The 15097-nt window shown below is 52.7% G+C and overlaps 2 protein-coding genes across 2 annotated transcripts; one reads left to right on the forward strand and one right to left on the reverse strand.

The window, feature by feature from the left end:
• The first annotated feature begins 144 nt into the window (after window positions 1-144).
• Window positions 145-10976, forward strand: pkn3 (protein kinase N3). The gene is given in 26 exon segments (XM_081613069.1): window positions 145-927; window positions 929-1061; window positions 1064-1107; window positions 1110-1142; window positions 1838-2111; window positions 2440-2609; window positions 2682-2799; window positions 2878-3020; window positions 4124-4346; window positions 4663-4827; window positions 5074-5183; window positions 5398-5541; window positions 6032-6107; window positions 7171-7324; window positions 7390-7486; window positions 7565-7626; window positions 7899-7965; window positions 8043-8134; window positions 8412-8588; window positions 8664-8726; window positions 8804-8880; window positions 9165-9307; window positions 9376-9483; window positions 9556-9636; window positions 9850-10056; window positions 10619-10976. Coding segments are annotated over 25 exon segments (2982 nt in total). The 5' UTR covers window positions 145-900; the 3' UTR covers window positions 10051-10056; window positions 10619-10976.
• zdhhc12b (zDHHC palmitoyltransferase 12b) lies at window positions 10963-15017 on the reverse strand. Its single transcript, XM_008424782.3, has 5 exons — window positions 14317-15017; window positions 14094-14233; window positions 13803-13895; window positions 12045-12211; window positions 10963-11983 (listed from the first exon to the last, which is right to left on the reverse strand). The coding sequence occupies exons 1-5, from the start codon at window positions 14411-14413 to the stop codon at window positions 11668-11670; spliced, it is 813 nt and encodes a 270-aa protein (XP_008423004.1). The 5' UTR covers window positions 14414-15017; the 3' UTR covers window positions 10963-11667.
• Window positions 15018-15097: the final 80 nt, after the last annotated feature.

Raw genomic sequence — 15097 nt, forward strand, 5'->3', positions numbered from 1 at the left:
GGAACTGCATGGACCGATTCAGAGAAACTTCACAGCTTTCAGACATGAAGCTTAAATATATCCACTCAACAGGAAATAAAATGGATAAAAACAACATTATGTGCACAGTATGAGAATGTAGGGCAGAATATAAATGGTATTTATTAGAGGGGAAAGTCAAAAAAAAGATCCAAAAATGTTAAATATATACAAAAAGTAAACAACTTTATCAGTAATAGTATGATTTATTTTCTAATAACTGTTCAGTATTTTTATGTGATGATTTTGTACAGTGTGTCAGACACACTAATGAATGTGCAATAATCAGACGATCCGGCAGTAAAACAAAATGTCTGCCTTCATTCCAGGATGTTTCTTGTGGGAATGCTGAGAATCCAGGAGGAAATGGAGGATTTGTTTCCCCGTTTGACCGTCTCCAGCTGAAACCTTTGAGTTTTACTGATAAACTGACCATGAAGTTAGAATCAGAGTCACGGACTGGAGCTGACCTGGTCATCTCAGTCCCAGCAGGTCCCTGAGCAGCCAGTGTCCAGCATGTGTGCGGTCTGTTCCCCTGACCTTTGACCTTTGCCATTACCATTATAATTTGCTCTTTAGTTTGTTTCTGGTCAGACTGAAGGAGGAAGTGACCAGCAGCTGGGCTAGTCTTCAGGATCCGGCCGCGGCGGCCGGCAGGAAGTGACGTCATTGTGTTAACAGCAGAGACTGATTTCTGTTTCTTTCAGTTTTCTGCTCAGGTGACGCCGCTTGTGACGTCATGTGACCCGGTCCCGGCCCGGTGTGGATCAGAGGACGGTTCCGTCCTGAACTGTTGACCGGAAATGACGTTCCTCCGACTCCTAACCCGCTCAGCGTGTTTGGGCCGACCCGCTGAGTGACTCAGTGCCGTGTTGAAAGCAGATGCCTCACCTGTGCAGGTGCTCCCGGCGCCCGCCATCTGATTGGCTGCAGGTGCATCGTAGTGCCCGCGCGTGGCCAATCAGCGCGCCGTGACGTCAGCGCGGATTCAAAGGAGGATCGCTCAGATTTGTTTCCATCCGTGATTGAGGAAGAAGCCGCGGCCTCAGCTCACCTGAGCAGGTAGATCCGTCCGAGTGTCCGTCCGTCCGCACCGGGCCGCCATGTCAGCCCCGACGCCTCAGGTGAGTCCGGCTCCCTTCCTGCAGACCCGGACCGGTTCTGGGGCCCATCAGAACCGGTCCGGGTCGCCGAGGTTCTGGCTGGAACTACGGAGCTGCTGCTGCGGATTTACCTGTTGGTCCAGTTTGTCTTCCTGACACAAACACCTGAGACAATCACTGCAGAACGACTTCCGGCTGCTCGGAACCAGCTGGTCCGGAACCGGTTGAAGGTCCGGACCGGACTGGTTCTCAGTCTGGCTCGTGAAACCGGCAGAATATTTCTTTCATCTTTAATCTGCTCGTTTTGTTGATTTAGAAAACAAACGGCTGACGACATGTTTTGATTCTGAAATCATGAAGAGAGGCGTCTGTGAGCATGCTGATGGAAAGTTTAGTGGAAGGAAGACGGTAGATAAATGAACATTTCAGTGAGTGATGTGATGAATGACTCGTCATCTTTACCCGGTTCATCTCTTGAGCTTTAATCCCCAGGGATGTGTTCTCAGTCCCATCCTGTTCCTATTGGACCACAGGGTCAAAGGTCATCTGGAGACGGTTTCCAGTCTGTTCCTAATGGCCTAGTCAAAGTATCTGAGGAGAAACCGGTTTCTCTCAGTGATCCCGGTTGGGTTCAGATCAGGTTTCTGATCCCAGTGGATTCTGGTGAAGTCCGGCAGGAAGTGACCCGGTCTCAGCCGCTGTGTGTTTCCTGTCAGGATGGGAAGCAGCAGCAGCAGCAGCAGCTGGACATTCTGGACCCGCAGGTCCAGCAGCGGCTGGAGAACGCCCGGGCTCAGGTCCGGCAGGAGATCCAGGTGGAGCTGAGGATCAAGGAGGCGGCGGAGCGGATGCGGCGGGCGTACCCGAGCCGGCGGGGCGGCGCCGTGGACGGCGAGGTGAAGGCGTCCAGCCGCAAGCTGGAGCGGCTCCACCTGCAGCTGCAGGAGCTCAATGCCATCTCCATGGCAACGGAGAAGGACAGCCACGCAGGTAAAACGTTGCGGCAGCTGTAAACCTCCTGGAGCCGCTCGGTCCAAACGGCAGAATAATTCAACTCTGGGATCCATTTCAGGGTTTTTCCAGACAATGTTTATCAGATGCTAATGCTAATGCTAACGCGCTACACCAGCAAGGTATTTAGCAGGAGCCCTGAACTCCACTTTACTGTTGACGTTATGCTGACTCGGCGACTGACTCCTCATTGGTTACTTTGGGCTCCGCCCCCTCTCCGGCCCGTGAAAGGCGGGAATCACCATAGCAACCAGGAGATGAACATCTTAAGTAAGTTTGTTGACTCTGCTTTCTGTGCGTTTGGAAGCGACCGCCCCAGAGGAGGAAGAGGACCAATCAGAGCCGAGTCAGTGGGAGGAAGTGACATCACCGCTGGCCAGCCGCATCAGAACTCTGAAGAAACAGCTGACGATGGAGGCCAAGGTGAAGCAGGGCGCCGAGAACATGATTCAGACCTACAGCAGCAGGTCCTTCAAGGTGAGACCCGCTTCCTGTCTCCTTCAAAATAAAGCACACCTCAACGCTGACCCGGTCCGGCTTGTGTTCCAGGACCGGAAGATGCTGGCCACGGCGCAGCAGATGCTCCAGGACAGCCGGACCAAGATGGAGCTGCTGAGGATGCAGATCGTTAAAGTCGGCCAGGCCCGGGAGGAGGGCGCGTCTCTCGGTAACCGAACGGAGCGGTTCTGTCCCGGACCGGGCCCGGTCCCGGTCCGGCCGGCTCTGAGCCGTCCCTCTGTCCCAGGTCCAGACGAGGAGATCATCAGCCCGGTGGAGCTGCGCGTCGCGGAGCTGCTGCACCACATGAAGATCGAGTCGGCCGTCGCCGAAGGAGCCAGGAACGTGGCGAAGCTGGTGGACCGGAAGGAGCGGCGGGTTCTGACCGAGGTACCGGCCCGATCGGGTCAGGCATCCTGGCTGCACTGAGCTGTTGGACACTTTATCCTTCCTCTCATGTCGTGCTGCTTTTAGAGAGACGGCAGAATATTGACCATAACATGTAGCTGTGGCGCACTGTGGTGATCGGCTTTAACGGCCTATTCCAAGTCTGACTGCAGGGGAATGTGTGGAAATCGAGACTCAAAAGAGACACAATTTAATAAATCATTAAATAAATCAACACATTCAGAAATACAGACATTAAATACATTTATATTTACATGTGGAAATGTGTCGGTGAACCTGCAAATATTTAATGTTTAACTATTTTAAGAACTAGTGGGCGGAGCCAACACTGTTTTACTCATCGGTGGGAGGGGCCAACAGCGTTTACTCATGGGTGGGCGGGGCCAACAGCGTTTACTCATCGGTGGGCGGGGCCAACACGGTTTACTCATGGGTGGGCGGGGCCAACAGCGTTTACTCAGGGGTGGGCGGGGCCAACAGCGTTTACTCAGGGGTGGGCGGGGCCAACAGCGTTTACTCATGGGTGGGCGGGGCCAACAGCGTTTACTCATGGGTGGGCGGGGCCAACAGGGTTTACTCATGGGTGGGCGGGGCCAACAGCGTTTACTCATGGGTGGGCGGGGCCAACACGGTTTACTCATCGGTGGGCGGGGCCAACACGGTTTACTCATCGGTGGGCGGGGCCAACACGGTTTACTCATGGGTGGGCGGGGCCAACACGGTTTACTCATGGGTGGGCGGGGCCAACACGGTTTACTCATGGGTGGGCGGGGCCAACACGGTTTACTCATGGGTGGGCGGGGCCAACACTGTTGGGGAAGATGATTGGTCAGCAGTTGGGCAGCTTTTCATGACGGTTGTTGAGCAGGAAGGAGGAAAAACTTCAGCTTTCGTCATAAATGTAGATTTTCTGTGATTATTTCTATAAGTACCACTTTTCAGTTAATTTCCGCTTTGTTTTCATAGCACTTTTTAAAATACTGCAAATAATAATACAGGTTCTGTCCTTGGATCATTGATCCGATCGGTACTGATGGGGTCTGATCAGTTCTCCTGATTGGTTCTGATGGGTTCTGCCCCTCCAGGCCCAGGCCCGGGTCCAGGAGTCGTCCCAGAAGGTGGACCTCCTGCGTCTGTCCCTGGAGCGGCGGCTCGCCGAGCTTCCTGAGGATCATCCCATGCGAGCCGCCGTCATGGAGTCTCTGGAGTCGGGAGTCGCTCCGTCCTACGGAACGCCGAAGAAACAGTCCGCTGCTCCTTCGTCTTCCTCCTCCTCTTCCTCCTTCTTCAGACCGGCCAGTCTAACAGGTCCAGTACTTTCATAACCCAGAAACATCCTCTGGACTCATGATTTCCTGCTCCCAGAAGTCGCTCGGCTCTCACTCGGTAATCTCTTGATTCCCGACGGAGCCGATCTCCTCCTGCCTGTTTCTCAGGTGTCATGATCCCGGGTTGATTCCTGAACCTCCTCGGTGTTTGGGTCAAACCTCAGGGAACTGAAACCACTTCCTGCTGCTGCCTGAAATGCATGAATGTTTCTAGTCCCTCCTGAATATCGGTTTTATTTTGTCCAATCGGCCGTGGACTGACCCAACGTCTGACCGCGGCTGCTGTCGCCCTGCAGGCCGGCTGGAGGTCTGCCTGATGGGCGTCCAGGACCTGCTGGAGGACGTTCCGGGCCGCAGCGCCGCCCAGTTCTCCGGGAACTACGCCGACGGGAAGTCCATGAAGGTGAAGGGTTCTGGACGGAGCGCCAACGGGAAGACGGGGAAGTCGGACGAGCTGTCCTGTAAGAAACGTTGATGTTCCTCTGACTTTGTTTCTGATTTAGATTCTGTTGGGAATGTTGGAGAAAATCCCGTTTCATCCAAACTAAAACCTGATGGATTTTCCGTCGGGTTTGGTTTGAAGCGTTGAGACGATTCCTTCGTTTCCTGTCCGATCCAAACCGCCGCGGCTCGTTTGATCTGAGCAGAACCTTCCAGAACATCCGGATCAGAACTGACCTGGTTTCTCCCTCCTGTCTCTGTTCCAGCGGAGGTCAGCGCCGTGCTGAAGGTCGACAACCGGGTCATGGGCCGGACTCACTGGAGGCCGCAGGGCAAGGAGGCCTGGGGCCAGAACTTCAGCACAGAGTTGGAGCGGGTCAGTACGCTGGTGGTTCTGGTTCTGATCCGAACCGGAGCCGGTCAGTACGCTGGCAGTTCTGGTTCTGAACCGGAGCCGGTCAGTACGCTGGCGGTTCTGGTTCTGATCCGAACCAGAGAAAAATGTTCCAGTCTAATGGACCTTAGAGTCTCCAGACGGAGCAGAAAGTGGCTCCTGCTGTCAGCCAGTAGTGATTCTGGTTCTGGTCCAGTCCAGGGAGCTGGAGGTGGCGGTGTACTGGAGGGACTGGCGGGCGCTGAGCGCCGTGAAGTTCCTGCGCCTGGAGGACTTCCTGGACAACCGCAGACACGGCATGTGTTTGGAGCTGGAGCCTCAGGGAATCGTCTTCATCGAGGTTTGGCTGCTTCCCAGTCACACGGAACCGGGGTCGGGTCACACGGAACCGGGGTCGGGTCACACAGAACCGGGTTCGGGTCACACGGAACCAGGGTCGGGTTCTCTTTGCTCTCATCACGTTTAACAGCAGAACCAGCTGATCAGAATCCAGAACCTTCATGGTCCAATAGCGCCACATCGTCTGCGTAGAGTGTAATTCAGCAGCATCTCTTTATGACAGAAATGCATTAAACTAATTTAAATGAACGTTGAATAAAAGCTGCAGCTGGTTGGACTGTTGACTCACAGCAAGTAGTTTAACACCCGGTGACCCCTGACTGACCCCTGACTGACCCCGACCTCACCTGTTTTCACCCTGTAGAGATGAACAGCTGCAGACGGTGGTTGGACTTTGATCACAGTACGAAAATGAATCATGTTGAGTTTTATAACTGAAAGTCTTTCATTTAGGGCCTGGAACTGGATCAGCTCTTCATTTTTACTTCCAGGTGACCTTCATGAATCCCGTCATCGAGCGTCGGTCCAAACTCCAGAGGCAGATGAGGATTTTCCCCAAGGAAAAAGGTGAAAATCACTTTAATATTTATGTTTCCAAGTCATTTTTGTTAAATATTAGTGACGCAGTGTTCAGAGTGAGCGCCTCGTACAGAGGCTACAGATCTTGACATGCCGCCGGGCGATCGATCGACCGGCCGCCCCGCGATCGACCGGCCGCCCCGCGATCGACCGGCCGCCCCGCGATCGACCGGCCGCCCCGCGTTTGACCGGGCGCCCTGCGATCGATCGACCGGCCGCCCCGCGATCGATCGACCGGCCGCCCCGCGATCGATCGACCGGCCGCCCCGCGATCGATCGACCGGCCGCCCCGCGATCGATCGACCGGCCGCCCCGCGATCGACCGGCCGCCCCGCGTTTGACCGGGCGCCCTGCGATCGATCGACCGGCCGCCCCGCGATCGATCGACCGGCCGCCCCGCGATCGATCGACCGGCCGCCCCGCGATCGATCGACCGGCCGCCCCGCGATCGACCGGCCGCCCCGCGTTTGACCGGGCGCCCTGCGATCGATCGACCGGCCGCCCCGCGATCGATCGACCGGCCGCCCCGCGATTGATCGACCTGCCGCCCCGCGATTGACCGGCCGCCCCGCGTTTGACCGGCCGCCCTGCGATCGATCGACCGGCCGCCCCGCGATCGATCGACCGGACGCCCCGCGTTTGACCGGCCGCTTTGGTTCCTTTGTGTCTGAAGACTTTAATTCTGTACATCAAAACTTCAACACAAAGGTCAAACTACAGATATAATGCATTTGAGGGAACCTAAGTGCGCCAAACGTTTTCAAAGTTAGCTAAACGAGAAGGTGCTAAACACCAGCAGGGCCGGTTAGTTGGGTCCAGTTTGTTCGGTCGCTGTTGATGTCGGGTTATTGTAACGGAGTCGTGACATAACCAGTGACTCCGCCGCCTAGCCAATCAGTGAGCAGCAGTCTTGTGATGTCACGTTTTGACTTGGACCCAGTGGAGTCGGTTCTAGTAAGGCCGGTTCCGAGTCGGGGAGCACGTCGCCAGGTGTTTTGGTTCAGGAAACATGGCGGCTTGGTGACATCATCCTGCTGTCTGTTTCCTGCAGGGAGGAACTTCCTCCGCGCGTCTCAGATGAACCTGAACTTCGCCACATGGGGTCGTCTGATGATGAACTTCCTGCCGCCATGCAACTCCCTGGAAGCCATGAGTCCGCCGCTGCCGGCTCCCGGCGCCGCGGCGTCCAGCGGCTCGCCGTCACGGTGAGTCGGATCCGTCGGAGATCCTCCGGATCGCGGTCAGAGCTGATGGATCCGTTTCCTGTCAGAGAGCGACCTCCGTCCAGACTGGCCGTCTCTGAGGAGTCCATCAGAAGATCTCCACGTCCCTCCAGGAAGGAGACGAAGGACACCTCGGCCTCGCAGGTACGAGAGGAACGTTGACGCTGTAATCGCAGACAAACATTCATTAACTCTCAGTTTCTCTGATGTTCATCTGGAAAGTCTACTGACTGGAAGAACAGCCTGAAGCCCAGGAGGCCGGGATCGGGTGGGCCGGCGCCGCAGTGAGTCTCAGTAGAACCTTTTCCTTCACTCAGTCCGGATGTTTTATCGTTTCTGTACAGTTAAATAAACCTGATCAGGTGAATCAGCAGGTCGTTCATTGGACTCTTCGTGTTCTGTGATCTGGAACCGAACCATTACAATCCGCTGGTCATAATGTTTTGGCTGATTCCTGCGTCTTTAAACACTAAAGCTGTAAAGTTTTCTGGATGGCAGCCAGAACTCTGCCGGCCCGGTCCAGAGGTCCGGTTCCTTCACCGTGTTTCGTCTGCAGGTCCGAGCCGCTGAAGATGGAGGACTTCCAGTGCGTTTCCGTCCTGGGAAGAGGACACTTCGGAAAGGTACCGGAACGCCGGGATCTGCCGTAAAACCCGACGAAGGTTAACGACTAACAGAACCTCCTCTGACCCAAACCAAGGTTCTGCTGGCCGAGTACAAGAAGTCTGGGAAAATGTTCGCCATCAAGGCGCTGAAGAAGAGTGAGGTCATCACGCGGGACGAAGTGGACAGGTGAGGAGGATCCACAGAACCTCCTACCATTCTGTCCATGGTACCGGTACGAAACATGGCCCGGTTCTGACCCGGTTAGAATTTTTCCTGAACTCATCATTCGGTATGTTGGCGTTCCTGACCCGGTTTGGACTCCAGCAGAACCTCTCCTGGTTCCGTCTTTGGGTTTGAGTGAAGTTAGATTCGTTCAGCTGTTGCACATGTTGGCCCGTAGGAGGCGCCGTCTCGCATAAGGAACGTTTGTCTCAGTGGTTCTGGTTTGTCTGACCCGGTCCAGTCTGGTCTGTGAGAAGCGGATCTTCGAGGTGATCAACTCGGCCCGCCACCCGTTCCTGGTCAACCTGCACGGCTGCTTCCAGACGGCCGAGCACGTCTGCTTCGTCATGGCGTACTCTCCGGGCGGAGACCTGATGAAGCACATCCACACGGCCATCTTCTCCGAGAAACAGTCCCTGTGAGCCCTCCGCCCGCTCGACGGCCCAGTCAAAGCACGGCGGCACGTTTCAGCTGGGCTCTTGTTGGTTTGCAGGTTTTATTCCTCGTGCGTCCTGCTGGGCCTGGAGTTCCTCCATCAGAACCAGATCGTCTACAGGTGAGTGGCGGCTCAGGCCCCGCCCACACGCTGCTCATTGGCTGGGATCTGCAGCGGCTTTCCCGTCTGTCCTCCAGGGATCTGAAGCTGGACAACCTGCTGATGGACGCCGACGGATACGTCCGGATCGCAGACTTTGGTTTGTGCAAAGAAGGTGAGGGGAAAAAAACCCAGTTTCCTGTCTTTTGATTGGTCCAACAGGTTTGAACCAATGGCAGAGCGGCTAGGAGATCTCTATGGTGATGCTTCACTGGTTGCTATGGAGATGCCCTCCTTCGTGACTGGTTGCTATGGTGACTGAATAAACAGGAAGGGAACCTGGACCACCAGCTGCAGCAGCTGGTTTTAAACCGGATAAATTCTGCTGTCCTGAAGTTGCCATGGAGACGACGGTTACCACGGTAACCTGCGTGTGTGTGTGTGTGTGTGCGCGTGCAGGAATGGGCCCCGGCGATCGGACCAGCACCTTCTGCGGCACGCCGGAGTTCCTGGCTCCCGAGGTTCTGACGGAGAACAGCTACACCCGCAGCGTGGACTGGTGGGAACTGGGAGTTCTGGTGTTCGAGATGCTGGTGGGGGAGGTGAGTGACGCTCCCGCCGCAGAACCGCCGCCGGTTCCGGTTCTGAGCAGAACTCTGTCCGGTTCCAGTCGCCTTTCCCGGGTGACGACGAGGAGGAAGTGTTCGACAGCATCGTCAATGAGGAAGTGCGCTACCCTCGCTTCCTGTCGCCTCAGTCCAAGTCGCTCGTGCAGCAGGTCGGTTCTGCTCCAACCTCCGGGTCCGGCGGATCCACCGGGTCTCATCGGTGATCTCTCTCTCTGTTCCAGCTGCTGCAGAAGAACCCGGACCGGAGACTCGGATCAGGGAAGGACGACGCCGCCGAGATCAAGCGACACAAGTTCTTCCAGGTCGGTTCTGCAGAACCCAGAGCGGGATGGGGTGCTGGTTCTGGTGGTGAAATGTTGAGTTTATTAGTTACCATGGAGATGGTACTGAACTCTATTGTATTTCATTTCCTGCGACTGGGATTAAGTGGACCAAACTGGTCAGAGTAACAACTGTTCTGCTGTTGGCGGCTCGGTTCCGTTTGGGTTTAAGGTTCTGGTCCCGTTCTCCCCCAGGGGATGGACTGGGACGCCCTCCTGGCCAAGCGGCTGAAGCCCCCCTTCCTGCCGACCATCTCGGCTCCGCTGGACGTCAGCAACTTCGACGAGGAGTTCACGCGTCTGAAGCCGGTCCTGACGCTGCCGCGGACGCCGACCGCCGTCGGCGCCGAGGAGCAGCAGGTCTTCAACGACTTCGACTTCTCCCTGATCAGCTGAGGGGGCCTGGCCCCGCCCACCAGGGGGAGGGATCATGGCCCCGCCCACAGGGAGGGAGGGAACATTGCCCCGCCCACCTGGAGGGAGCATGGCCCCGCCCACCGGGGGATGGGAACAAGGCCCCGCCCACCGGGAGGGAGGGAACATGACCCCGCCCACCGGGAGTGAGGGAACATGGCCCCGCCCACTGGGAGGGAGGGAACATGGCCCCGCCCACCGGGAGGGAACATGGCCCCGCCCACCGGGAGGGAGGGAACGTGGCCCCGCCCACCGGGAGGGAGGGAACGTGGCCCCGCCCACCGGGAGGGAACATGGCCCCACCCACCTGGGGGGGATGGGGACATGGCCCCGCCCACCGGGAGTGAGGGAACATGGCCCCGCCCACTGGGAGGGAGGGAACATGGCCCCGCCCACCGGGAGGGAACATGGCCCCGCCCACCGGGAGGGAGGGAACGTGGCCCCGCCCACCGGGAGGGAGGGAACGTGGCCCCGCCCACCGGGAGGGAACATGGCCCCACCCACCTGGGGGGGATGGGGACATGGCCCCGCCCACCGGGAGGGAGGGAACATGGCCCCGCCCACCTGGAGGGAGGGGACATGGCCCCACCCACCTGGGGGGGATGGGGACATGGCCCCGCCCACCGGGAGGGAGGGAACATGGCCCCGCCCACCGGGACGGAGGGAACATGGCCCCGCCCACCGGGTGACCTGGCCCCGCCCACCTGCCGTTTTAAACGGTTGTTTTTTTTGAACGCAGCACTTTGCTCCCAGTCTGAGCTGTAAAATATCCTGAAGGCCAAAAACACTGAATGTTTCTTTCTATGTTGATTGTTTTAAATTATTCTGTGGATGTGATGATTTATTAACCCAACCAGCCTGTTTGACGTGAGAATTAATGAATAAAAGCTGGACTTTCTTCTCAGAAACGTCTTTATTTCCATTCAGAGGTAAAAAAAACAACCACAGCAGTCAGGAAAACAACATTTTGATCCGTTCGGTGGAAACGGAGCTCCGACGTACTTCAGATCTAACCAGGAATGTAGGAACAGTTCTGGGAGTAAATCCACTGTAAACGTTAGAAACTGGACCCGGCAGAACCTGCGGGAACCCGGACAGGAAGTCCGTCAGTCGGCTTCCTGTCGGGATCAGGATAAACATCTGAGACGCAAACGACCCGGATAAAAACTTTGATGTTCCCTCAGACTGAGTCCAGCTCTGACAGGAAGTCACAGGGTTGAGCTCCGGCTCACTTCCTGTTTCTGTGCCCACTGGTACCAGAACCATCACCTGCAGGTCGGCTCCACAGAGCCGGATGGACCCGGGTCCTGAACTTTAACCTTCTAGCAGTCCATGAGGGTCGGTAACCACGGTAACCAGGAGTAAAGATGGCGGCACAGCGGAGGACCGGCGGTAGAGTCTGGGCTCCCAAGAACCCGGATTCAGAACCCGGTCCGGGTCCGACACGTAAACGGAACCATCAGAACCTGAAGTGAGGGTGAAAGGTCATCCAGGCTGGTTGAAGCTCTGGTCAGCGGAACCGTGAAGGTCAGAACTCTGCAGTCAGAACGTGATCCGGGTCGGTCCGGACCGACTGGCTGGCGGCGGGCGGGTCGGAACCTAAACCGGGTCGCTGCCCTCCCTGAAGTAGGCCTGCTCCCACACCACGCTGCCCCACTGGCAGAAGAAGCCCCACAGGTTGCGGGCGGCGCCGCGGTCGAACGGGTTCTCGTCGGCGCCGCAGTGCTTGAGGTAGGAGATGCGGTGGCGCGACATGAACTCCCAGGTGGTGGCGTTCATGGACACCAGGTACAGGTGCGACCCGAGCAGCAGCAGCACCACCAGCGCCAGCGGCGCCAGCAGCCCGCAGACCGCCAGCAGCACGCCGTTGGAGCGCAGCCACCGCGACCAGGAGGGGGCGTGGCCCAGGCCCGTCCTGAGGAGACACACGGCCGTCAGCTCCCTGACCTCTGACCTCTGACCTGGGGCGTACTCACCAGGCGACGTGCAGCCCCCACAGCAGCACCAGCAGCTGCAGGGCCAGGTACAGGACGAACCAGCGGTGGTTCCGCTCGCCGACACAGTTCTCGATCCAGGGGCAGTGATGGTCGTAGCGCCGCACGCAGTGCTGACACGTCTGGCAGTGCTTCGACCTCATTGGCTGCTGCTCCAGACACACAACCACCACCACCATCATTAATATCATTATCACCATTATTACCATTAATATCTATTATTATCATCATTAATATCATTATTACCATTAATATCAATATTAGTCATTATTATTAATATTATTACCATTAATATAATTAATATTATCATTATCATCATTATTATTATTATTAACATTATTATCATCATTAATATCATTATCACCATTATTACCATTAATATCATCATTAATATCTATTATTATTACCATTAATATCATTATTACCATTAATATCAATATTAGTCATTATTATTAATATTATTACCATTAATATAATTAATATTATCATTATCATCATTATTATTATTATTAACATTATTATCATCATTAATATCATTATCACCATTATTACCATTAATATCATCATTAATATCTATTATTATTACCATTAATATCATTATTACCATTAATATCAATATTAGTCATTATTATTAATATTATTACCATTAATATAATTAATATCATTATCATCATTATTATTATTAACATTATTATCATCATTAATATCATTATCACCATTATTACCATTAATATCATCATTAATATCTATTATTATTACCATTAATATCATTATTACCATTAATATCAATATTAGTCATTATTATTAATATTATTACCATTAATATAATTAATATTATCATTATTATTATTATTATTATTATTAACATTATCATTAATATCATTATCACCATTATTACCATTAATATCATCATTAATATTATTATTACCATTAATATCAATATTACCATTAATATAATATTAGTCATTATTATTAATATTATTACCATTAATATCATTAATATTTTCATTATCATCATTATTATCATTATCATCACCATTGTTAACATTATCATTAATATTAATATTATCATCATTATCATTGACATCATTAATATCACCATAATTACCATTAATATTATTATCATTATCATCACCATTATTACCATTAATATTATTATTATTATCATTAATATCATCATTATTATCATTAATATCATTATTATCACCATTATTACCATTAATATCATCATTAATATCTTTATTATTAACATTATCATTAATATCATTATCATTAATATCTATTATTAACATTATCAATATCATTATTAACATTATTATCATGATCATTAATATCATTTTTATCATTATTAACAATATTATTATCATTATTAACTATCATTATTACCATTATTATCATCATTAATATTATCATCATTATTAACTACCATTATTACCATTAATATCAACATTAATATCATTAATATTATTATTATTATCATCATCCTCCATGTTTTCTTTCTTTGGATCCATCATAAATCAGCTGTTTTGATGATTTTTATCATTTTAAATAGATGTTAATAATAATATTTCCACTAAATGAATACAGATGGCTGCTGGTTCTGGTTCTGATTCTGGTTCTGCCGGAGCTTTCTTCCTGTCGCCCCCTGCTGGTCACTGACCTCCGTTGGCAGAAACTTTGATCCAGTTTGAATAATAAACCGTTTCCGTTCTGATGTGAATCGTTTCAGACGGTTCCTACCTGCAGCAGGCAGCGGCCGCAGCGCCGCGGACGCAGCGCCTTGCTGCAGGCCGGGATCATGTCCTGCTGCTCCTCCGCTCCTCCCAGAGTGAACTGGAACACACAGAGCCCACATCATGACACTGCCACCACCGAGGTCTGGATCAATCCAGAACATTCCCAAAGTCCGGAGACTCTCTGGATTTAGGCCATAATTTAGCGGAAGTCATCAGATTAAAGCTGAACTGGACCGACTAATCGGTTCTACTCCCAGAACCTGCGTGGTTCCGACCCAGACCACTTCCGGCTCACCTGCAGGTCGCTGTCCTCAGTCAGGATGAATCCCGGATCCATGAGCGACACCGCGAAGTACAGCAGAACCGACACCAGAACCAGCAGCACGAACAGAACCGGCTGCAGCAGCTGGCCCGTCTCCTCCTGCTTCCTCAGCTCTGCCGGGGGGAACACAGCAAAAGTCCAGACCTGGAAAACCTGGAGCACCTGGAAAACCTGGAGCCCCGTCGGACGGACTCACCTGTGTCATACAGGAAGAGGATGAGCGTGATGACCCAGGTCAGAACCACATGGGCCGTCCTCACCAGGAACCCCGAACCGAACACATTCTTGAACATCGTCCTAACATTCCAGAACCTCCATGCTAACCTTCAGGGAGCTGGGAATGTCAGCTGGGAATGTGACAGCTCGGGAAGGACCCAGGCTGGACTCAGTCAGAACCGCAGAGCAGTTCTACTGGACCGGGTCGGGTTAAAGGAACTGACTGCAAACAGGAAACAGTGGAAACCCGCGTCTGAATCCGTGTTTTCGGGCCAGCGGTCCGCTAGCATTCCGCCGCTCGGCGGGCTGTTGTCGTCCTGAACGCACACAGCTCTGATTGGTCGGCAGCAGACACGTGACAGAGCAGGAGCCTGAGGAAGCGGGAGCCGTAGCCGCCATCTTGCTCAGGGACTCTGATCGTTCCCTTTTTTATACTATTTCACTTTATATTGTTTTTACTATAAAATAGTTACGTTTTGCACATTTTGTTTTAATGTGCTGATTTTTATTCGTTAGTTTCTCATTTTTGTTTTCAAATTATTTTAGTTTTATGCTTTTTACAGTTTACACCATTAAATATTTTAAGTTTGTTGATGCATTTTCTGAATCAGATTTAAACCGTTTTTGTTGTTTTTCTGTTTAATTTGATGATAATTATTAGTAATCTTGTTTGGACCCGAGGTGCTGCCACCTGCTGGTGCTCCAACATAACATACATCCCCACACCATCACACCTCCACCACCGTGCCTTACAGTCAGTG

The sequence above is a fragment of the Poecilia reticulata genome, chromosome 12 (genome assembly GCF_904066995.2).
Source record: "Poecilia reticulata chromosome 12, P_reticulata-male-v2, whole genome shotgun sequence".
Taxonomy (NCBI): Eukaryota; Metazoa; Chordata; class Actinopteri; order Cyprinodontiformes; family Poeciliidae; genus Poecilia; species Poecilia reticulata.

Excerpts from the sequence above, each read along its gene's own strand:
- zdhhc12b (XM_008424782.3), bottom strand. The coding sequence starts at position 14,413 with ATGTTCAAGAATGTGTTCGGTTCGGGGTTCCTGGTGAGGACGGCCCAT. Across the intron at positions 14,234-14,316 it reads CCTCTTCCTGTATGACACAG|AGCTGAGGAAGCAGGAGGAG; the intron begins GTGAGTCCGTCC and ends TCCCCCCGGCAG. Across the intron at positions 13,896-14,093 it reads CTGAGGACAGCGACCTGCAG|TTCACTCTGGGAGGAGCGGA; the intron begins GTGAGCCGGAAG and ends TGTGTGTTCCAG.